The following is a 21,907-nucleotide window of genomic DNA, read 5'->3' on the forward strand; positions in this document are numbered from 1 at the left end:
CCTTATTCGAGCCGCAGGAGCCGCAGTCTGGCGACCGCAGTTGCTTATTTATAGCTGAGAGACATGTGAGTGTAGGAAAAAAAAAGATAAAAAAAGAAATTATGGCGGGACCGCAAAACTTTGTGAAAATAATTGTATTTTTATTGTGTGTGGTAAAATTTTTTGCATCAGTTGACAGTGATAGACATCGACTGAATGTTCCACGTGTTTTATTACCGGTTTTCAATGATTTTCCTGTCAACTTTACCCTCGAAGTTACCGAGGGTGGCTGCTATCAATGGTGAGTGAAAGTTGTTATTTTACTGCATAAAATGATTAAGTTCATGAATAAAACTATTTTTCAAAATTAGTTTCATACCAAATATTCGATTTGTTTCAATGTTTTCTTATTTCCCTGACACAAAATAATATTTTCTGTTACATAACCTCTTATATTTTTTGCTTGTCACATATTATCACTATTATTTTCTTACTTGAAAAGTTGTTTATTTATGAAATAAAATTGCATTTCCCAGATTGCAGAGATAAGAATAATAATTTTATTATATTTATGCTTTTGACAGTTTTTGCTTTTCATTTTTATTACGCTCAATATAATTGAAAAGGGACACTTGAAAAATGTTTCATTTTTCAGGTTATATGTTTTTTGACGAATATATAAATTCATGAATATTATTAAAAATTTTATTTATTCAAACTAATTGTGCGACAGCTGCTTTTTTTGATGACTTAAATTATTTTAATAGTAAAAAATAAGTTATCTAAAAAATTTGGGCGCATTATTCCATAAAGCAATTTTTCTATAATTTTCTAAACATAGGAAATTTTGTTTATCAGAATTTTTTTAAACCGAAATTTTTGTTCTGTGGATTTTTATTTACTATGATATTCATTTAAACTAACTTCCATAATACAACATCTTTTTATAATCAAAAGTTTATTTGGTAGAATTTACATTACGTAAAATTTTAATTGGTCAAAATTTCTATTTAGGTAATAGGTACAATTTCTATTTGTCAGAATTTCCAAATGCTAGAAAGCTTAAATTAACATATTTTATTATTAAAAACTGACATAGAAACTTGGTTCTTGTATTGTTTAAAAACTTATTAAATTCTACGTCTATTGCTATATAAATAAATATTATTTTATATTTTTGAGAGATTTTATCACCTAAAAGAGGTTTTGAAAAAAAATTGTTTAATTTTTCTATTTTCGTGCAATATGTTTTTGGCTGCACAGTCATCTAGAAAAATTGAGAGAGAAATTAAAAACTCCTGCAACTTAATCATTAAAGTTTCTTCAAAAACTTAAATAAATAGCTTAAAAATACTTTAAGAAATTAATTCTTGAAATAAACATTTAGACTTGAGTAGAAAAATGAAAATATTTTTTAAGATTAAATGTAATTTTCGATATAAAAACTTTTGGAATTATGATTCATAAACAATTTACTGGGAAAAATGTTAATGAAAAATTAAAAAAAAATGAAGCCAACACCACGCGGTATTCCCAAGCGGTCACCCATCCAAGTACTAACCGCGCTCAACGCTGCTTAACTTCAGTGATCAAACGAGAACTGGTGAATTCAGCCTGATTTGAGCGTTGGCTGAACATATTATTTTCACCAGTGAATAAAATGTTCCACTGGAGAATTTATATAATTGTAGTTGAATTTTTACCAACTATTTTTTAACAAGAGATTTTAATTTAAGGGGATGTCAAAGTCGATTGGATTTTTGCATTGAGCTTCAATGGGAAAATCGCATCGACTTTGACATCCCCTTAAGAAAAGTTATTTAAAAAACCAACTTATCTTTATTATAATATATTATTTTGATCATTTTCTACTCATTTCGTTATTTATCTTTAATTATGTTTAATTAGAAACTTAAAAAATGCTCAGGGTGGCCACATGTCAGTAAAGTCAGGGAAATGTCAGGGAAATTGATAAAGTCAATCTTGCGGCCACCCTGATGCTGCTTTTGTCTGCAACAGGGACTGTTTCTACTCCTATTAATTTCACTTATTTATTATTTTTATACAGGTCAACTTCCCGTTCAGATATCGTTCGATTAATTCCCATAAACGAGAACTATGATCGAATGTGCTCATCAGCAGTGATTGTTCAAACAACGACAAGAGAGCCGACGAGAAATACAGCAATTGTTTTAGCAGAGGATCTTAATAATGGCAGTTTCTTAAGATGCGATGTGATAGTTGATGCTATCTTCTCTCTTTATATGGTTACAACAACAAGGGAACTGTTCATCGAGGAAGCACCAGAAGCTTTTGAAGTTCGAGCTTACGATGAGCAAGGTAAGAAAAGAAAATGGGTACCTAAACCAACTACAGCGTATTAAGCAAAATATCTTTAAATTATAAAGGTGTATACTAAATGGATAATTAAGTTACATTAAAACATTCGCAGGAAATGAATTCACAACTCTTGCTGGCATTGAGTTTTCTTGGGCCGTCGGCAATGCCGATAAAAGAGGTTCAAAGATGGGTGAAAGTTTACCCAATAATGTATTAAGATTTATGACTTTTGAAGAATCTCCTTATGAAACTCCTCATACCGTTGAAATGCTGGACGCGAGCGGAAAGCGAGGAAATATTGTTCTACTGGAGGGAGTCAAAACTGGAGCAGCGAAGGTACTAATCGACTCGTGCAGCAAATAAAATACATTATTTTTTAAGTTTTCTATATCTTTCTTTCTTTAAATTAAATATAATGACTTTATTCTAGGTTTCTGTAAAGTTGCTTCATCACGAATACAAACATGTTCATCCAGTTGAAGTCGACTTGATAGTTGTAGCCAATCTCATAATTATCCCATCCGATGTGACAATGATGATGTACGACTGCTTTACATACAAAATAATGCAGGCAAGTGGAAAATAATTTATTAAACTTGATCAAAATTGTTTAAATCTTTATGTACCATAGGACAGGGAAAAGTCAGGGAAATTAGAATTGGTCAGAGAAATCAGGGAAAAGTAAGGGATTTTTATTAAAAGTACTGAAAAAATTAAGATTTTAGAATTTATAATAAAATTCTTGACAAAATTTCAATTATTTTTAGTTTTTTAATGAAGTTTCTCAAAAGAATTTAAATATATTCAGAAAATTAAAAAAAATCTGAAAAATGCAAGTATTTCGAAAAATTTAAATAAAATTCTTTTAAAAATTCTATTATTTAAAAAAATGTTGACAAAATTCTTTACAAGATTTAGTTAATAAATTTTCTTATAAAATTCAAATATTTTCAATAAAATTCTTCGCAAGATTCCAATTCTTTTCAAAAATAAACATTTTCACAGGAATTCAATTATGTTAAAGAAATTTAATATAATTTTTCTTCAGATTTGAATTATTTTCGATTTTTTAATGAAATTTCTCAATGGAATTTAATTATTTTCAAAAAGTTTTAAACAATTCTGAGAAATTCAATTATTTAAACACAAATTTGAATAAAATTCTTCACAAGTAATGAATTATTTTCATAAAAAATAATATTTTTCTCCTGAATTCAATTATTTTCAAAAAGTTTTAAACAATTCTGAGAAATTCAATTATTTAAACACAAATTTGAATAAAATTCTTCACAAGTAATGAATTATTTTCATAAAAAATAATATTTTTCTCCTGAATTCAATTATTTTCACAAATAAAATCATTTTCACGAATTCAATTCTTGAAAAAAAATTTGTCATAAAATTCGTTGCAAGAATTCAATTATTTTCATAAATAACAAAACTTATCGCAGAATTTCAATTATTTTTTATGTAATTTTCAATAAAATGATAAAATATTGCATTTATTATTAACATTTTTTTAAAAATTCGCCGAAAGAATTCAATTATTTTTAAAAATTTCGATAAAATTCTTTATGAGAATTCAATTTAATGAAACATTCAATTATTCAATAAATTATTTATTTTTGTATTTAAATAATTTGAATTCTCGAATAATTTTCTAATAAACATTCAATAGAAAGTGAATTTCACTTACAATTTTATATTATAATTTAATATTAAAAGTATTATAGCGTGAATTTTTAGAAATACATTGAATTTTAAAAAGGGTAATAATTAAAGTCTTTGCAAATTGGAATTTTTCATACTTTTAATTGCCAATTCAGTAGAATTAATTTTTTTGAAAAAGTTTAATCGAATTTTCTTTGCAATATTATTTCAAGTTTTTATTTTGTAAATATTTAATTGGAGAATTTCTTAATAATCGAAATTTTGTAAAATTGAATTGTAAACAAATAGATTTTGAAAATTCTCAAGGAACTTTTACAAAATTGTTAAAAAAATTTAATAATTGAATTCTTCCGAAGAATTAAAAAAAATTTTTTAAATAATTACATTTTTCGTGAAATTTATTTAAAATTGTATTAAAAATAATTGAAATCCTATGAAAAATTTTATTATTTATGCAAATAATTTATTACATTTTAATTTCAAATATTAGAATTCTTTTGAGAAATTTTATTAAAACAGTAGATTTTGAAAATATTTGAATTTCAGCGAAGAATTTCATTATTTGTGAAATGTAATTGAATTCTTGCAAAAAAATTTTGAAAATAATTACATTTTTCGAGGAATTTAGTTAAAATTGTATTAAAAATAATTGAAATCTTATATGTAAAATTTTATTATTTATGAAAAAATTAATTGAGTTTCTAAAAACAAATTTTATTTAGATTACAATTTTTTTTGAAAAATTTTATGGAAATTTAAATTATTGTAAGTTGTTTAATTTTATAAAGATTTGAATTTGAAAGTTTTTGAGAATCTTAATTTCTATGGAATAATAATAATGATTAAATAATTATTTGAAACAGAAGTTATTGATGTTTTCGAATAATTTTCTAATTAAAGAAATTCGTAAATAAATGTAATAGAACATTTTTTTGAGTATCTAATAATTTTTATAGTGAATCAGAATATTCTTTAAAGTCAGGGAAAAAGTTGAAATTTTTGTCTGGAAATCAGGGAAAAAGTCAGGAAATAGTTGCATTTATAATTTCCATAAATAATTGAATTTCAAAATAATTGAAGTTTCAAATAATTGAAATTTAAGAAAATTTGCATTTTTAATGAATTTAATTAGAAATTTGGTTGAACTTAGTTTTTAAAAAAATTTTAATTCACATTTTTTTGAAATTAGTTGAATTTTTTAAATATATATTTTTATTTTTTTAAAAATAAGGTCATTTTTAAATGACAGGGTTCCTACAGAATCTGGAAATCATGGAAATAGTATGGAGTTTTTAGAAGGCTTCTGGAAATCATGGAAAAGGCCTGAAATTTTTAAAAGTTTCTAAATTTTTCCTGTTTTCCATTTTTTCTCTTGAATAGAAATTCAAATAATAAAAAAGCTAAATAGCATAAAAGAGAAGAATAAATGTTGAATTTTAAGAAATTCGGATTTTTGAATTTTTGATAATTTTCGATAATTTTAGATTTTTTACCAAAGAGTCGAGACTATTAAATAAGTAAAGTATTTTCCAAGAGCACAAAAATAATGAAGCTAAATGCCATAAAAAAGAAGAAAAAATGTTGAATTTTAAGAAATTCGGTTTTTTGAATTTTTGATAATTTTCGATAATTTTAGAATTTTTACCAAAGAGTCGAGACTATTTAATAAGTAAAGTGTTTTTTAAGAGCTCAAAAATAATGAAATTAGATTTAAAATTCCACTGGAATTTCGTCAAAATTTGACCTGGAAATCATGGAAAAGGTATGGAATTTTAAATTCGGATTTCTGTAGGAATCCTGAATGTAAACAGTTGTCAAATTAAAATCTTTGAAAATCTGAATTTTTCATATTTTTAACTATAACAATTCAGAGGAATTAATTTTTTTAAAAAGTTTGGATTTTTTTTTTTGAAATTATTTGCAGTTTTTATTTTCTAATAAATATTTAATTGATGAATTTACGAATAATTCAAATTTTGTAAAATTGAATTGTAAACAAGCAAATTTGAAGATTCTCAAAGAACTTTTTCTAAAATTATTAAAAACAATCCATTTAAAGAAGAATATTAGTTCAAATCGGTCAGGAAAAAGTTTGAAAATAAGGGAAAAGGAAAATTAAATTTTTGTGGCAACTCTGGAATAATTAAAAGTGCTAAAAACTAAGTTGAGATTATAATGTATAAAATTTTTAACAGGTTCATCAAGGCCGACTGGAGGAAATACACCTTGCTTCCAGTGAATATTACCTAGCAGCAGAGAATTCAAACCTCATTGAGATCAACAACGATCGTGGAAGTATTTACGCTCTTGCACGTGGAAGAACAAAAATATCCCTGCACGACAAGAACGTTCATGAAGAGTACGGAGTAATTCTACCAACTGCGTCTGTCAGCATAAGCGACGTGGCGTACATAACTCTGACAGTTCTTCCCCACCGAAGTTGGTCATTGATTCTAGGACAGACGCATGAAATTGTCGTTGACTTCTACGACAGTCGGGATCACAAATTCTTTATCGGCGAAGGCGCGGAAGTAACCCTAGAAACTGAAGATCAATATTTCGAGAGGAAGTTGACAACCCAAAATGGCACCTACGCAATTGTTGTTCCGATTCAAATGGGTACGACAATCGTAAAGGCGACCTTGCACGGAGTGATTGATCAAAGTGGAAGGAAGATTGCCCAGACACCGGAATTGACAACTCGGGCCGAACTCACGATTCATTCGCCAGTTATCGTTCATCCTCAAACGCTGGCTCTTCCCTGGGATCCGCAGAGCAAGACAAAGTCCGACATGACTCTAAAGGCGAGTGGCGGTGACGGATCCTTCGTTTGGAGCAGTCGACAGCCTTCGATAGCGACAGTGTCGCAAAGTGGCGCCATCAAGGTTCTGCAGAAGGGCAGTGCCGACGTGACGGCTTCGATGGTTCGCAATCCTTACAATCGGGACACGGCGAAGGTTCATATCCTCGACCCCACGAAACTGGAAATAATTCAGTATAACATGGAGGCCGCAATTGGGGAACCAATCTTCTTGCACATTGCTCTTTATGGCGAGATGATCGACGGCGCCGAAGTGAAGCAAATACCGTTCAGCGATTGTAAAGACCTGCCTTTTGAGGTTTATATCCCGGACGGGAATTTCGTCTACAATGAAACTGAAGTTACTCAGCCGGTCGGCATCGCTTGCGCTGCTTTGGCGGTTGTTAGCCTCAACACCGGAACTTCTACAATCACTGTCACGTATAACAAAAATGGTCTTTACCTCATGGACAATATCACCGTCTCCGCTTACGATCCCCTCGTTGTCGTCCATCCGGACAGTGGCGAAAGCGTCCTAGCCGTCGGCTCCTCCAGAAGAGTCATCTTCAAAGGCGGACCTTATCCCTGGTCCGGTAAGCTCGACGGCTATCGGCGAGAAATGACCGTCTCTGAGAACGAAATCGTGGACGTTATGGAAGAAAAACTGACCGACCCCGACATATCCGTTTTCCAAGTCGTTTGCCGACAGCTTGGCGAGAGTATCCTCACTTTCACTGTCTCGAATATTCCCCTATTCCCAACTTGCAAAATGACCCAAGCCACCGCAACCATTCGGGTGATTTGCGCAAAACCGAGATACATTTTCCTGCAACCGGAATTCAAGAACAGTGAAAATTGTCCCATGAAACAGAATTCGAACAAAATTATGACCCACAGTAATCAAGTGTTACAACTCTTGGTAATTGTCAAGGACGAGGATGGAAAGAAACTGGACAACATTACCAGTTTGAATATCGAATGGACAATGAAACCGCAAACTGGGGGCGAAATAGACATTCCGGTCGGAACCCTCGAGGCGCCTTTTGAAGACTACAATGTTCTGCTTCCGGGGAATCACTACCAGCGTATCACTTCGAAGTTATTCTCCGAAACCTTAGTGTTGAAAGCGAAAGTCACGGGTTATCAGAAAAATGTTCTCTCTTCGTTGAGAATATCTCCGGAGTGGCCGCCATTCCCGACTGAAAACGAAAGAGGAATCTTGACTACGCCCTTGATTGAAGCGACGATTAATATTATTCTTGTGAATGACACGAGTATCACGCCGAATGAACTTAAGGTGTTAAACGATCCGAGTAGTAAATATTTTTTGCAAGTGAATCAAGGCTCTGGATTTTATGAATTTCTTCTCAGCTCTGAGGATATTGCGGACATTCGATACGTTGAACCTTCGAGAACCATTACTGTTGTTCCGAGAAGATTTGGAACTTTGAGAATTACTTTGATTGACCTGTGTCTTGCGTCGGCTCCGGCAGAAGCTGTGATTCAAGTTCAACAACTTGCGAATCTCGAGGTCGAAGCTGTGAATAAAGTTGAGAAAGGAAAATGCATTGCTGCTGCTTTGAAGATGTATGACACTAATGGTCAGTCGATGGTACTGCCATTCTTAGACGCGTTGGCAATAAAAGTGGAGATTGAAAATAGATTTATTGAAGTGAAGAAAGCGCCTGCAAGTGAGCAGGGGGATCATCCGTTCAGTGAAATAATTTATATGGTTCATGGACTTGAAGAGGGAGAAACTCAGGTGAGTTTTATTAATTCTTTAACTCCTGAGCAGAATAGATTTGCGAACGTGATGCATAAAATAGAAAAGGTGGCGAATATAAATTTCTATCTTTTCCTGCTAATGAAATTTGCAGGCTTCACAGTCTGTCCCCTATTTCCCTAAAAGTCACTTTTATTCAATTTTGGCCCCTAAACGTGTACCCTACTTTGAAAATTTCCCCAATTTTTTTCGTCGCTGGAAATAGGGGAAATATTCAATAATTTTTAAGTAATTCTGCAAAAGAATTCAATTGTCTTGATAACCAACAAAATTCTCCCCATAAAATCAATTATTTTAAGTATTTTCAATGAAATTCTTTTCCAAAATTCAATTATTTTGATAAATATCAAAATTCTTCACAAGAATTCAATTATTGTCAAAAATTTTAATTAAATTCTTGGCAAAATTTCAATTTTTTAAAAAGTAATAAAATACTTTGCACGAATTCAATTATTTTTATAAATTTTAATGAATATCTCAAGATTTCAATTATTTTTATAAATAGCAAAATTTTTCGACAAAAATTCAATTATTTTCTCAAAAATTTAAATAAAATTCTTGGCAACGATTTCAATTATTTTTAAAAGTTTTTCGCAATTCAATGTTTTTAAATATTTACTATTTGCATAAAATTTATCAACAGATTTAATTATAGAAAAAACTTGTTGATACAATTCTACGAAAAGATTCAATTATTTTCATAAATAATAAAATTTCATTTACGAATTCAATTATTTTCATCGCAGAATTTCAAATATTTTTAATACAATTTTTAATAAATTCCTTGAAAAATGCAATTATTATTAAAAATTTTATTAAAACTTGAGGAAAGAATTCAATTTTGAGAAACATTCAATTATTTAATAAAACAATAAAATTCATTGCAATAATTCAAATATCTTCATAAATGACATTTAATTCCTCGCAGAAAATCAATTATTTTCAAAAATTTTTAAGTAATTTTGCAAAATAATTCAATCAGCTTGATAAAGAACAAAATCGCATAAAATCTTCCTATAAAATCAATTATTCTAATGAATTTTAATAAAATTCTTTCCCAAAATCCAATTATTTTGATAAATATCAATATTCATCACAAGAATTCATTTCTTTTGAAAAGTAATAAAATACTTTGCAAAAATTAAATTATTTTCAAATTTTTTTAAAAATTCTCGTCAAGAATTAAATTATCTTCATAAATAGATAGGAAAATTCTTCTCAAGAATTAAATTATTGGCAAAAAAATTTTAAAAATTCTTCTCAATAAGTCAATTATTTTCAAAAATTTTAATAAAATTCTTCTCATGAATTCAATTGTTTTCAAAAATTGTTATAAAATTCTTTAATATAATAAATTATATTGTCAAAAATTTTTATTAAATTCTTGGTAAAATTTTAATTATTTAAACAAAATTTAATAAAATACTTTGCACGAATTCAATTATTTTTATAAATTTTAATGAATATCACGTCAAGAATTCAATTATTTTTATAAATTGCAAAATTTTTCGCCAAAAATTCAATTTTTTTTCCCATTTAATGTTTTTAAATATTTACTATTTTCATAAAATTTATCAACAGATTTAATTATAGATAAAACTTGTTGATACAATTCTACGAAAAGATTCAATTATTTTCATAAACAATAAAATTTCATTTACGAATTCAATTATTTTCATCGCAGAATTTCAAATATTTTTAATACAATTTTAAATAAATTCTTTAAAAAATGTAAAAATTATTAAAAATTTTATTAAAACTTGAGAAAAGAATTCAATTTTGAGAAACATTCAATTATTCAATAAAACAATAAAATTCGTTGCAATAATTCAAATATTTTCATAAATGACATTTAATTCGTCGCAGAAAATCAATTATTTTCAAAAATTTTTAAGTAATTTTGCAAAATAATTCAATTAGCTTGATAAAGAACAAAATCGCATAAATTCTTCCCATAAAATCAATTATTCTAAGGAATTTTAATAAATTTTTTTCCAAAATTCAATTATTTTGATAAATATCAAAATTCATCACAAGAATTCAATTCTTTTGAAAAGTAATAAAATACTTTGCAGAAATTAAATTATTTTCGAAATTTTTTTTAAATTCTCGTCAAGAATTAAATTATCTTTATAAATAGATAGGGAAATTCTTCTCAAGAATTAAATTATTGTCAAAAACTTTTTAAAAATTCTTCTCAATAAGTCAATTATTTTCAAAAATTTTAATAAAATTCTTCTCATGAATTCAATTGTTTTCAAAAATTATTATTTAAATTCTTCTCGGGAATTCAATTATTTTTAAAAAATTTAATAAAATTCTTCAAAAAGTTTTCAATTATTTTCAAAAATTGTTATAAAATTCTTCAATATAATAAATTTCATTAAAATTTTAATTAAATTCCTTAAAAGAAATTAAATATTTTCAAAAGTTGTTACTACAATTCTTCGTAAAAATTAAATTTTAAGAAATATTCAATGTTACTTATTTTTGTATTTAAATAATTGATTAGAATTAAATTATTATTTTTCGTACTTTTAACTACAATTCTGTAGAATTAATTTTTTTTTGAAAAAGTTTAATTGAATAATAATTGATGTTATTGATTTAAAGTAGAATTTTAGTTAAAAATTCTAGAAAATGTTAATTTAATTGAAATGATAGAAATAATTTTGAAGAAATTACAGTAAAAATATTCTTATAATAATAAAATAATGATTTTGTCAGTCGGTCATCTTTAATTATTATAAAACATGAAGATATCGATTGCTCCGAGTCGAAGACTCGGAGTGATCGATTTCTTCATGTTTTATAATAATTATTCTTATAAGTTGTTGAATTTCAAAAAGGTTTGAATTTGAAAATCTTAATTCCAATGAAAAAGAATGATTAAATATTTATTGTGAATAAAACTACTGATGTTTTAGAATAATTTAATTTTTGAAGAAATTTGTAAATAAATTTAATAAAACACTTTTTTGAGTATCTAATAATTTTTGTCGTGAATTAGAATATTTTTTAGGGTCAGGGAAAAATAAAGTTAAATTTTTGTGGCAACCCTGTATAAATAAATTATATTTTTATCTTTATTTAATCAATTTTTATGATCCCCTAAAAATCTCCGATTTTTTAATTTTCAGTCCCCTATTTCCCCTAAAATATTTTTTAGGGACACTGTGAAGCCTGTAAAGGTGAATACCTTAGTAGTAATTTTTAGATTGTTTTGATAGAAAGTGTTATCAAAAACCCTTGACCAAAAGTGTCTCTAGCTCTTAGACTATAATATATTTCCTACGCATCATAAATAATAATTTAAAAATTTTGAATTAAAATTCACAGGTGACTTTTAGTAGCGGCGAAGGCGACGACGAAATTCGAAGCGAACCATTTTTAATTCAAGTCTTTCCTCCCCTAAAACTGACACCGAAGAATTTAACCAACCTAGTTGGCACCATCTATCAAGTTACAGTCACTGGAGGACCAAAAGGTGCAGAAATCGAATACTCGGTGGGAAACGACGAAATTTGCAGTATCAATCGCAATGGAATTCTGGAAGGGAAATCAATTGGAGAGACACGAATTATAGCAAGAGCAATTGGCTTCAATTCTAAAGGAAATAGAATAGTCTACTCGCAGGATTATGCCGATATCCACGTGACAAATCTCGAAGAAGTTAAAGTCATGGTGCCGACAACGAGAATTAAAGTCGGCGCAACGATTCCCGTCTGGGCCTTTGGAATACCTGACAGTTTAACACCACTGATTATCGGTTCGATGAAAGCGCCTCTTTCTTTCTCGTGGATGTCGAGCGATCTTTCCTTGTTGAGTCTTCACAATATGTACGAAGGGACTGGAATCAATATGAGATATCAGAACGATGTTTCACTTCGCGCCAAGGCCAATTCGCCGGGAACTGCAACTATATTTTTGAATGTCTCTACTCCTTGTCATCACTCAAGCGGATGTACTGCCGAACGAATTTACAAAGCTTTTGTTAAGGTTGAGATATTTGAGGAGCTGAAACTTTGCTACGATGATGTGGAAAGTGAGTCGGCGGTCATTTTAATGGCGCCAAATTCTGTCTTCAAGTTGCAAACTAATCGAGATAAATACGGAGTGACGTCTTTTAAAATTCTTACAAGCGGACCTCATAGTGTTGAAGCTGAGGATCCAAATGCTTTAACACAGGCGTCCAAAATGGTTACTGTTGATAAAAATGGAGTCGTTAAATCTGGAGAGAATTACGGAAGAACGGTGATTTCGATAACAAATGTCGAGGGGTACAGTTTGAAGCAGACTTTAACCGTCATCATTGATGTGAGTATAAAGTTTTTTAATTCTTTTCTTTTCCATTTTCAATCTTTTCAAAGTTGATAAATAATGTATTTTTTTAATTCTATTTCTATCAACACAACTTTAAGTATAAATAGAAAATAATAAAGAAAATTTGTTGCACGTAATGAGGATTATCTAGCACCAGTATTGAATGAATAAGAACGAAAACATCTGCAAACTACTTTTTTTTAAATATCAGCCACTAAAAGCTACTAATTCTGTTTTTTTAGAATTTCCACTACTTTAAATTCTCTAATTCAAAAAAACAAAAAACTATTCGAAAAAATTATAATCAAATTCTTTAAAACAATTGAATTATTTTCAAATAATATTCGACATTCAATTATTTTCAATATCTAGTATTTTCATCAAATTTCGCAAAACAATTCAATTATTTTTAAAAAAATTTATAAAATTCATCCAAAATTCAATTATTTTCATAAATAATCAAATTTCCACAGGAATTCAATTATTTCAATTTCAAAAAAATCAATTATTTAACCAAATTTTTATAAGATTCTTCACAATAATTCAATTTTTTTTCACTAATACATAATAACATTTTTTATGAATATTCAATTTTTTAAAAACAATTTTGATAAAATTCTAAGCAAGAATTCAATTATTTTCATAAATATTAATAAAACTTATCGAAGAATTTCAATTATTTTTAATACTATTTTAATTTAATTAAACGAAAAATTCAATTATTTTCATAAATAAAGTTTTTTATAAGAATTCAATTATTTATAATAAAATTTTCATAATATTTATTATATTTCGAAAACGTTTAAAAAATTCTTATGAAGAATTCAATTATTTTCAAAAGTAACAACATTTTTGACTGAAATTCAATTCTTTTTAAATATTTTGCAATAATTCAAATATGTCGATAAATAACAGAATTATTCCCGAAAATTCAACTATTTTGAGATATTTTAATAAATTTCTTTGCAAAATTCAATTATTTTCATAAATAACAATACTCATCTCAAAAATTCAATTATTTTTAAAAGTAATAAATTTCTTCCTGGAAATTCAATTATTTTCCAAAATGAAGTTTTCCACAAGAATTATTCAATTATTTAAAATAAAATTTTCATAATATTTATTATTATTCGAAAAAATTAATTATTTAAAACAATGTTTATAAAATTCTTTTCAGGAATTCAATTATTTTTGAAAATTTTAATAAAATTTTTTCAATTTTTAATACAATTTTGCAGGAATTGCTAAAAAAATGTAATTATTCTTAATCAATTATTTAAAAAAACGTTTTTTCAATGAATTGAATTCAATTATTTAAAAAAATTTACAAGAATTCAATTATTTTCGTAAATAATAAAAATTCTTCTCAGGAATTCAATTATTTTTGAAAATTTTAATAAAATTCTTCGCAACTATTCAATTATTTTCATAAATAATAAAATTCATCGCAGGATTTCAATTATTTTTAATACAAATTTTCAGAAATTGTTCAAAAAATGTAATTATTCATTAAAAATTTCAATTTCAATTCCTCGAAAAAATCAATTACCTATTTAAAAAAATTTTTTTATAATTTCTTTTGAAGAATTCAATTATTTACAAAAATATTAGAATTTTTCCCAGGAATTCAATTATTTTCAAATATTTTAATAAAATTGTTCGAAAGAAATCAATTATTTTAAATACAATTTTAATTAAATTTTTTTGAATTAATTCAATTATTCTTTTAGATTTTAATAAAATTCTTCCCAAGAATTTAATTATTTACATAAATAATTCTTCGAAAGAATTCAATTATGTCGATAAATAACAAAATTATGCCCGAAAATTCAATTATTTTGAGGCATTTTAATAAAATTCTTTGCAAAATTCAATTATTTCAATAATATTCTTGAAAATTCAATTATTTTAAAAAATTCTAATAAAATCGTTCGCAAGAATTCAATTATTTTCAAAAAAAATTTAATAAAATGCCACACAGACATTCAATTATTCTCAAAAATTTTAATTGAATTCTTTGTAAAATTTAATTATTTTTAAAAACTTTTCGCAATTCAATAATTTTTAATATTTACTATTTTCATTAAATTTCCAAAAAGAATTCAATTATATAAAAAAATTTTTGTAAAAATCTTCGTATGAAATCGATTCTTTTCATGAATAATAAAAATTTCTCAGGAATTCAATTGTTTCAATTAGAATTTGCATAAAATTAGTCAAAAGAAATGAATTATTTAAAATTTTTTATAAAATTCTTCGCAAGAATTAAATTATTTTAAAAAATATTGAAATTGTTTCATGAATAATAAAATTCGTATCATATCAATTTAGTTTATTAGCAGGATAAGAAAGGAATTAATATTTTTGCGATGAAAATTAGGAAAAAGTCAGGAAAATAAAATATAGAATGGAATTTTTGTCAGTTTTGTGAAGTTTCTAAAATTAGTTTTTTTGGTCGTCAAGTTTAATTTTTCGATAGCTACTTTTTTTACTACTTTTTTTAGTTTGAAAACTACTTTTTTAAAATTAATTATCGAGTGCGAAGTCTGATGAATTGTCTTTTTATTTTTATTAAAGGTAAAACCAGTTCATTACATGATGTTGTCACTGAAATCAAACATTCGAACAAGATTAGGCGAGGAGTTAAATATGCTACCAAAAGGAATGGAACTGGATTATATCGTAGAATTTTTCGACAACGTCGGTTCGAAATTCCACGCCGCTGACACGAGTTTCAAAACATTTGTAAACAGAGGCGATTTAGTGACATTCATACCCGGAAATAATAATCTCCTATTGGGCAAATTTTTAGAGAACGGAAAATCGATTATTAAAATTTATAATGAGAAATATCCGAATGGAATGTTCGATTATGTGTCTGTTATAATTGGAGATATTCATTTCCCAACAAAGGTAAATTTAATTTTTTTTAAAAGCAAAATGATGTAAAGAAATAGAAACTTGATTATTAAAAGCCTCGTCTGACTGGGCTAAAGTATTCAAGTTAGTAAACAGCATTTTTATTTACTAATTATTTTTTTGTCTTCTTACTAGGCAACTGTAAGTGTCGGCGATGTAATTTGCTTCTCGATGCCTCTTTCATCTTCCGATGGCGAACCAGGAATCTGGCAATCTTCAGCGTCTGAAATCGTCGCCGTGGATCCAATCTCCGGAATTGGAAAAGCTCGCAATGCAGGTCAAGCTTTCATCAAGCACAGTCTGACGACCCATTTACAAGATGAAATAGAAATTAATGTTCTTCCAGTTGCGAAGGTAACTTTACAAAGAAATTAACGACCCAGTTATGAATATATTCACTTTTTTTTATTAATTTTTTATTCTTAAAAGTAAAGTTTGGAATGTTGCTTATTGAAAAATAAATCAAAAATTTGAAAACGAATAGAATTCATTTTAGTTAAAAATAATTAATTATTAATTATTAAAAAAATTTTCAAATAGATAACGTTAATTCAATTGAGGGGCAAAAACATAACCGGACTGGAAGTATTCAGCATACCTCTGGTAATTAGAGGCAAGGATGAAGGAATTAAGGAAAATAATGTATTTTCCCGAGGATTGAGTGGATGTCGAACACAAACTTCATTTTCTTTGACTTCCTATCCCTTCACGTGCACCATACAATTTATTCCTGCGAATGTTCATGTTGGAGTTAAAGATTTCTTCATAGCTAAACCTCGATTCGACATAGTTACTGGTAAATAATTCCTCCTCAGTTTTTTACTGACTAACAATCTTTTTGCAATTATATCCTCAATTTTTTGCAATTTCATCAGGTTTCTACTACTGTGATGTGATTCCCGTGGGGACGCCAAATTTGATTTCAAGTACAACTGAAGTTCGTCTTCAAGTGAACGCCGTCAGCAAAGACATGGAGGGAAATCCTGTGGAAATAAATTATCTGCCATTAATTTACATTGGAATTAAAGAAGTCGTATTTACAAATTTACCAACTTCGTCAATGCCAACCGCTTTTCTGGAAATTTATGGTTTGCCCTACGTTTTGGAGCAAATAACAGTAAGTAGACACGTTTCATTTCGTATTAATAGACAATAATTAATAATTAGTAGTCAATAATTTTCAAGCGAAGGTTTATTGTAATTTTTTTTCAAATTATTTATAGATTGAGACTCCAGATGATATTACAATCAGTGGTCAGCAGTTTATTTCCAAGCATCTTTTCCAATATAAATTGAGTCTTATGCACACCCATGACGATATTCAAGGGAAAAAGATTCTAATCAGCAATGAATTAACGAAGCAGAACATTTCGGTAAGAACTATTTTTTATATTTCAAAAATTACCGTAGAAATTTGTATGTAAATTTTTGTCACAAAAATTTATAGTCCAATCACAAATACTATTTACAAAATTTGCCAACTTACAATAGGCACATCTTCTAAATTACCTGAATTCAAAATATTTTTTCCAATCCCAGGTTATAATTTTCAATATCTAATTATTTTAATTATATTACTTTCAAAAATATTTTAATTGAATTCATCGTTAAAAAATTGTAATAAATCAATTATTCTCATAAATAATCAAATTCTTTGCTGAAATTCAATTATTTTCATAAATAATAAAATACTTTGCTGGAATTGAATTATTTTTAATATAATTTTAGTCAAATTCTTTGCAGAAATTTAATTATTTTCATAAGTAATAAAATTTTTAAAGGAATCCAATTATTTAAAATACAATTTTCATAAATGTTTTCGAAAAAAAATCAATTATTTAAAAGAATTTTAATAAAATTCCTAGAAACGATTCAATTATTTTCAAAAAATTTTCAAAATTCAATTATTTGCAATATCTAATATTTCAATAAAATTTCCAAAAAGAGTTTCTTTCTGCAAAAAGTATTCAATTATTTAAAAAAAAAATTTTTTGATAAATTTCTACATAAAACATTAAATTATTTTCATAAATAATAAAAATTTCAGAAAAATTCAACTTTTTAAAATAGAATTTGCAATAAATTTATTGCAAGAAATCAATTATTTAAAACTGTTTTAGAAAAATCTGTGCAAGAATTAAATTATTTTCACAAATAATAAAATTTTTCGCTGGAATTCAATTATTTAAAAGAATTTTAATAAAATTCTTCACAAGAATTCAATTATTTTTATATAAAATTCTTCTCAGTGATTCAATTATTTTCAAAAATTTTAATAAAATTCTATATAAGAATTGAATTGCAATTATATTCTTAAAAATTGTATTAAAATTCTTCGAAAGAATTCAAGTTTAAAAAATAAGAGTTGATTTAAAATTGAATTACAGGTAAAATTTTAGATAATAATTGAATACCTATTAGAAGCGTTATATTATAAATCTTTAGTAATAAATAAATTTTAAAAGATTTTTAAATTTAATTGTTTGGAAATTTTAATTGTAAAACTGTTAAAGTGCCAAAATTAAAATTTAGAAAATTATTGCATTTTTGTTAAAATTTAGAATTGAATTGAAAAAGAAAAAAAATTGAAAAATTAAAAAAAAATTGGGAAATAAAATACAGAAATTAATTTTTGTGATTTTTCTGAATTTCTATTTAATACAAATTCTATTTATTAGAATGTTCATATGCTAGAAATTTTATTTAATAATTTTAATGTTTTTTATGTCTATTAAGAATTCGTCTAATGACATTCTATTCAATAAAAATTCTAGCAAATGAAAATTTCGATAAATTAAAATTTGACGTAATGTAAGAAAATCTTGAATACGAAAAAATGTTCTACTAAGGGAATTTGGTTAAATGGAAATCATATTAATTAAAAATTCATTGAAAAGAATTTTGTTTTAATTGCCTCTTGTTAAAAAATAGTAAAAAATTCCAATACAATAATATAAATTCTCCAGTGCAACATTTTATTCATTGGTGAAAATTTTATGTACAACCAACGCTCAAATCCCGCTGGGTGCACCAGTTCTCGTTCGATCACTGAAGTTAAGCAGCGTTGAGCGCGGTTAGTACTTGGATGGGTGACCGCTTGGGAATACCGCGTGGTGTTGGCTTCATTTTTTTTTTATTTTTTATTAACATTTTTCCCAGTAAATTGTTTATGAATCATAATTCCAAAAATTTTTATATCGAAAATTACGTTTAATCTTAAAAAATATTTTCATTTTTCTACTCAAGCCTAAATGTTTATTTAAAAAATTGGGCATTCTTTTGGATTTAGATAACTAAGAAGATACGTGTCCACTGTTCGTTGGCAAATTTTGGAAAACATTTCTGTGTGTAGAGAAAAACTTATTCGAAAATGATTGTTTATTTTTTATTTGAATTTCAGCTATTTATTCGATTGCCGAGATACGAACAATATGCACACATCTCAGGAATCCATTGGCTTGATTACGTTTACTTCCATCGATACACCTTAGGAGTTTTCATCGTATTATTTATAACCTTCTTTCACTGTAAGTTCAACTTATTTCAACCAGAATTTAAAAAACTCCATTTTCGATAAAAACTTATTTAATTTAATTTATTTATTGTTTATTTTATTAATCTAATTTTATTATTTTAAATAATAAGCAATTTTTAATGAAATTTATAATTCAACTCTTTCTTTTATTTTCAGTTTGGAAAAATAAAATGGCCAATGTGGATTTGAACGTGAAAAATAGAAACATATTTGGTACGTTGAAAAATGTTTATTTTATAATTATTAAATTTTTATTTAAAAATACTTTTAGGACAAGTTACGAAAAGTTTCTAGTTTAATATACAATTTTTTAAGTTTTATATATCATTAGAAAATAGTTATTTTTAGATCTGGTAAAATATTGAATTTTGATTTCAGCTGAAAAATGCCCGCCGCCTTTGAGAAAATCGACTAGTCCCTGTTCTCCAAATTTGAACAATACCTCAAATACTACAAGACAACGATCGCCTTCGTCACCTTTGAGACCTTTCTCGGCTTTTGAACCTGTTTACGGTGACCCACGAAGTTTATTCACGCCAAGAAGAAATACGACATTACATACACCCTAAGTATGTAATAATGTACTTATCATTTTTATAGGCTAATTCGAAAAGACTGACAATCTTTTTTTTATATATAAAGCTATGAACAATTTCATAAAATATTGACCAATGGCTAATAAGTATATATATTTTTTTTTATTCATAGTATTTGAAAATGAAACCAGTGTTTTTGTGAAAATACTAAAAATCGTTAAATCTTCGACTTTCAATTGTCTTCTCGGAAAAATTGTCTTTGGAACCACAGTCAACGAAAGAATTGTTCCAACTTTATATTTTCCATTTTTCTTATAAAAATTGGAAACAAGAAACAGTTTTTGACACTCTAAACCATTAGAAGTTGTATTTGAATAGAGTTTATGATTTTTAAACAGTTTATGAAAAGTAATAAATCTTTTTTTTACACGTAGAAAATTATAAGCTTTATACAAATGGAAACTTTAATTATTAAAAAGTGTAAAAATAAGAATCGAAATACTCTTTAAAAGAGATTTTTGAGCACTGAAATATAAAGTTGTCTTGTTAAATAATTTCCAAGCGATTTTTCCCTAATAGACAAAATGTGAGCAGCAATTTACTAATTAAGGTTTTGTACATTTGTTAAAAAAAAGAAGTAATGTATTCTAAAAACCACCAACGGTCGAAATCGAGAATAACCAGGATTTTCATTAAATTGAAAATTATTTTGTTATCAAAGGTAATAAATTGTTATACTGATTTCAATCGATGAATGGAACTCTGTATAAATGTAATTACGAAAAAGTGTTAAAATATCTAACGAGTGAAGCTTCTAATGTTCACTTAGAACTCTGAATATTTTCTTCGAATCTTTTTTAATATTTAACTATATAGTTCTTCAACTTGTTTGAAATCTTTCTTTTTTCATGCTTTCCGTAAGTTTACCTCATTAGTTTCTTAATACTTGATCATTTTGCGGAAAATTCAATTCTCAAGTGTTTCTCAAATTCGTTTTTCGTAAATAGTCGTTTGGTACATTAACTTTTTTTCTCTAATTAATTTTTTCGATTTCTGAAGAATTTACAAAATATTCTTCTTTTCTTTCATAGGAACTTCTTTAAAAAAAAGTAGTGTATTTTTTTAGCATTTAAGTTTTATAAAGAAAACAAAAATATCTTCGGATATTTATTTACTAAAGTCATTTTTTGTTTTTAAGGAAAAAAAATGATTATTTTGCTACAAAATTATATTTAATAAGGAAAAAATTAAATGTCAATCGATAGTTTTTAAGGGGAGTCTTCGACTACATTTTTAACTATATCGAGAAAATGAATTAAATCTTCCATAAAATTATTTTTATAGAATTTTTTTTTAAGAGGAAATCAATGGTCAGAAAAAATTCTGACTCTTTTTGGATTTTTATTTTTCTTAAAAATTGATAGGATTTGAAAATAAATGCGTAATTTTGCAAAAAATATGTTTTTGTATCTGCACAAAAAATTTATTTTTACAATTTTTGAAGCATTTTTTTTGACAAAAAAACATTGTTTTAAGATTAAAAATTCAGTAAAATACTATTGTTATTAATTTTTTTTTATATGGAAATTCACTTATTTATTTTTTTTACTTTGTTCAAATCATAATTTTTTAAAATAAAAATTATAAAATATAAAAAAATTGTGATAAAATTATGATTTGAAAAATAAACAAGTGAATTTCTATTATAAAATAATTGTATAATTTGTATTTTCAACGTAAAAAGAATGTTTTTTAAAATAAAAAAGTGCTTGAAAAACAGTCAAAATCAATTTTTTTATTTATAAACATTTTTTTGTAAAAAAAATTTTATTCTTTATTATTTTCAAAAAAACAATGAAAACAATGAAAACAATGTTTTTTTTAAATAAAAAAATGCTTCAAAAATTGTAAAAATCAAATACGAATGGATTTTAAAATCTACCAATTTTTAAGAAAAATAAAAATCTAAAAAGGGTCAGAGAATATTTTTTAACGATTGATTTCCTCTCAAAAAAAAATTA

At 26.3% G+C, this 21,907-nt stretch overlaps 1 protein-coding gene and 2 non-coding genes across 3 annotated transcripts; 2 read left to right on the forward strand and 1 right to left on the reverse strand.

The window, feature by feature from the left end:
• Positions 1 to 16: 16 nt before the first annotated feature.
• Positions 17 to 20,275, forward strand: LOC122498085 (nuclear pore membrane glycoprotein 210). Its single transcript, XM_043605642.1, has 14 exons — positions 17 to 280; positions 2,048 to 2,319; positions 2,432 to 2,655; positions 2,750 to 2,890; positions 6,186 to 8,552; positions 11,913 to 12,890; positions 15,474 to 15,809; positions 15,951 to 16,169; positions 16,356 to 16,611; positions 16,691 to 16,932; positions 17,039 to 17,188; positions 19,216 to 19,342; positions 19,507 to 19,563; positions 19,729 to 20,275. The coding sequence occupies exons 1-14, from the start codon at positions 102 to 104 to the stop codon at positions 19,917 to 19,919; spliced, it is 5,739 nt and encodes a 1,912-aa protein (XP_043461577.1). The 5' UTR covers positions 17 to 101; the 3' UTR covers positions 19,920 to 20,275.
• On the reverse strand, positions 1,492 to 1,610 carry LOC122498206. Its single transcript, XR_006301211.1, has one exon. It is a non-coding gene; the product is annotated as a 5S ribosomal RNA (ribosomal RNA).
• LOC122498205 lies at positions 18,819 to 18,937 on the forward strand. Its single transcript, XR_006301210.1, has one exon. It is a non-coding gene; the product is annotated as a 5S ribosomal RNA (ribosomal RNA).
• Positions 20,276 to 21,907: the final 1,632 nt, after the last annotated feature.

This window comes from Leptopilina heterotoma, unplaced genomic scaffold, assembly GCF_015476425.1.
Source record: "Leptopilina heterotoma isolate Lh14 unplaced genomic scaffold, ASM1547642v1 Lhet_142, whole genome shotgun sequence".
Classification (NCBI taxonomy): domain Eukaryota; kingdom Metazoa; phylum Arthropoda; class Insecta; order Hymenoptera; family Figitidae; genus Leptopilina; species Leptopilina heterotoma.

Bases quoted from the DNA above. Each gene is read 5' to 3' on its own strand.
- LOC122498085 (XM_043605642.1), top strand. From the start codon at position 102: ATGGCGGGACCGCAAAACTTTGTGAAAATAATTGTATTTTTATTGTGT. The intron at 16,170-16,355 runs GTAACTTTACAA...ATTTTCAAATAG, and splicing joins ATGTTCTTCCAGTTGCGAAG to ATAACGTTAATTCAATTGAG. The intron at 19,343-19,506 runs GTAAGTTCAACT...TTTTATTTTCAG, and splicing joins ATTTATAACCTTCTTTCACT to TTTGGAAAAATAAAATGGCC.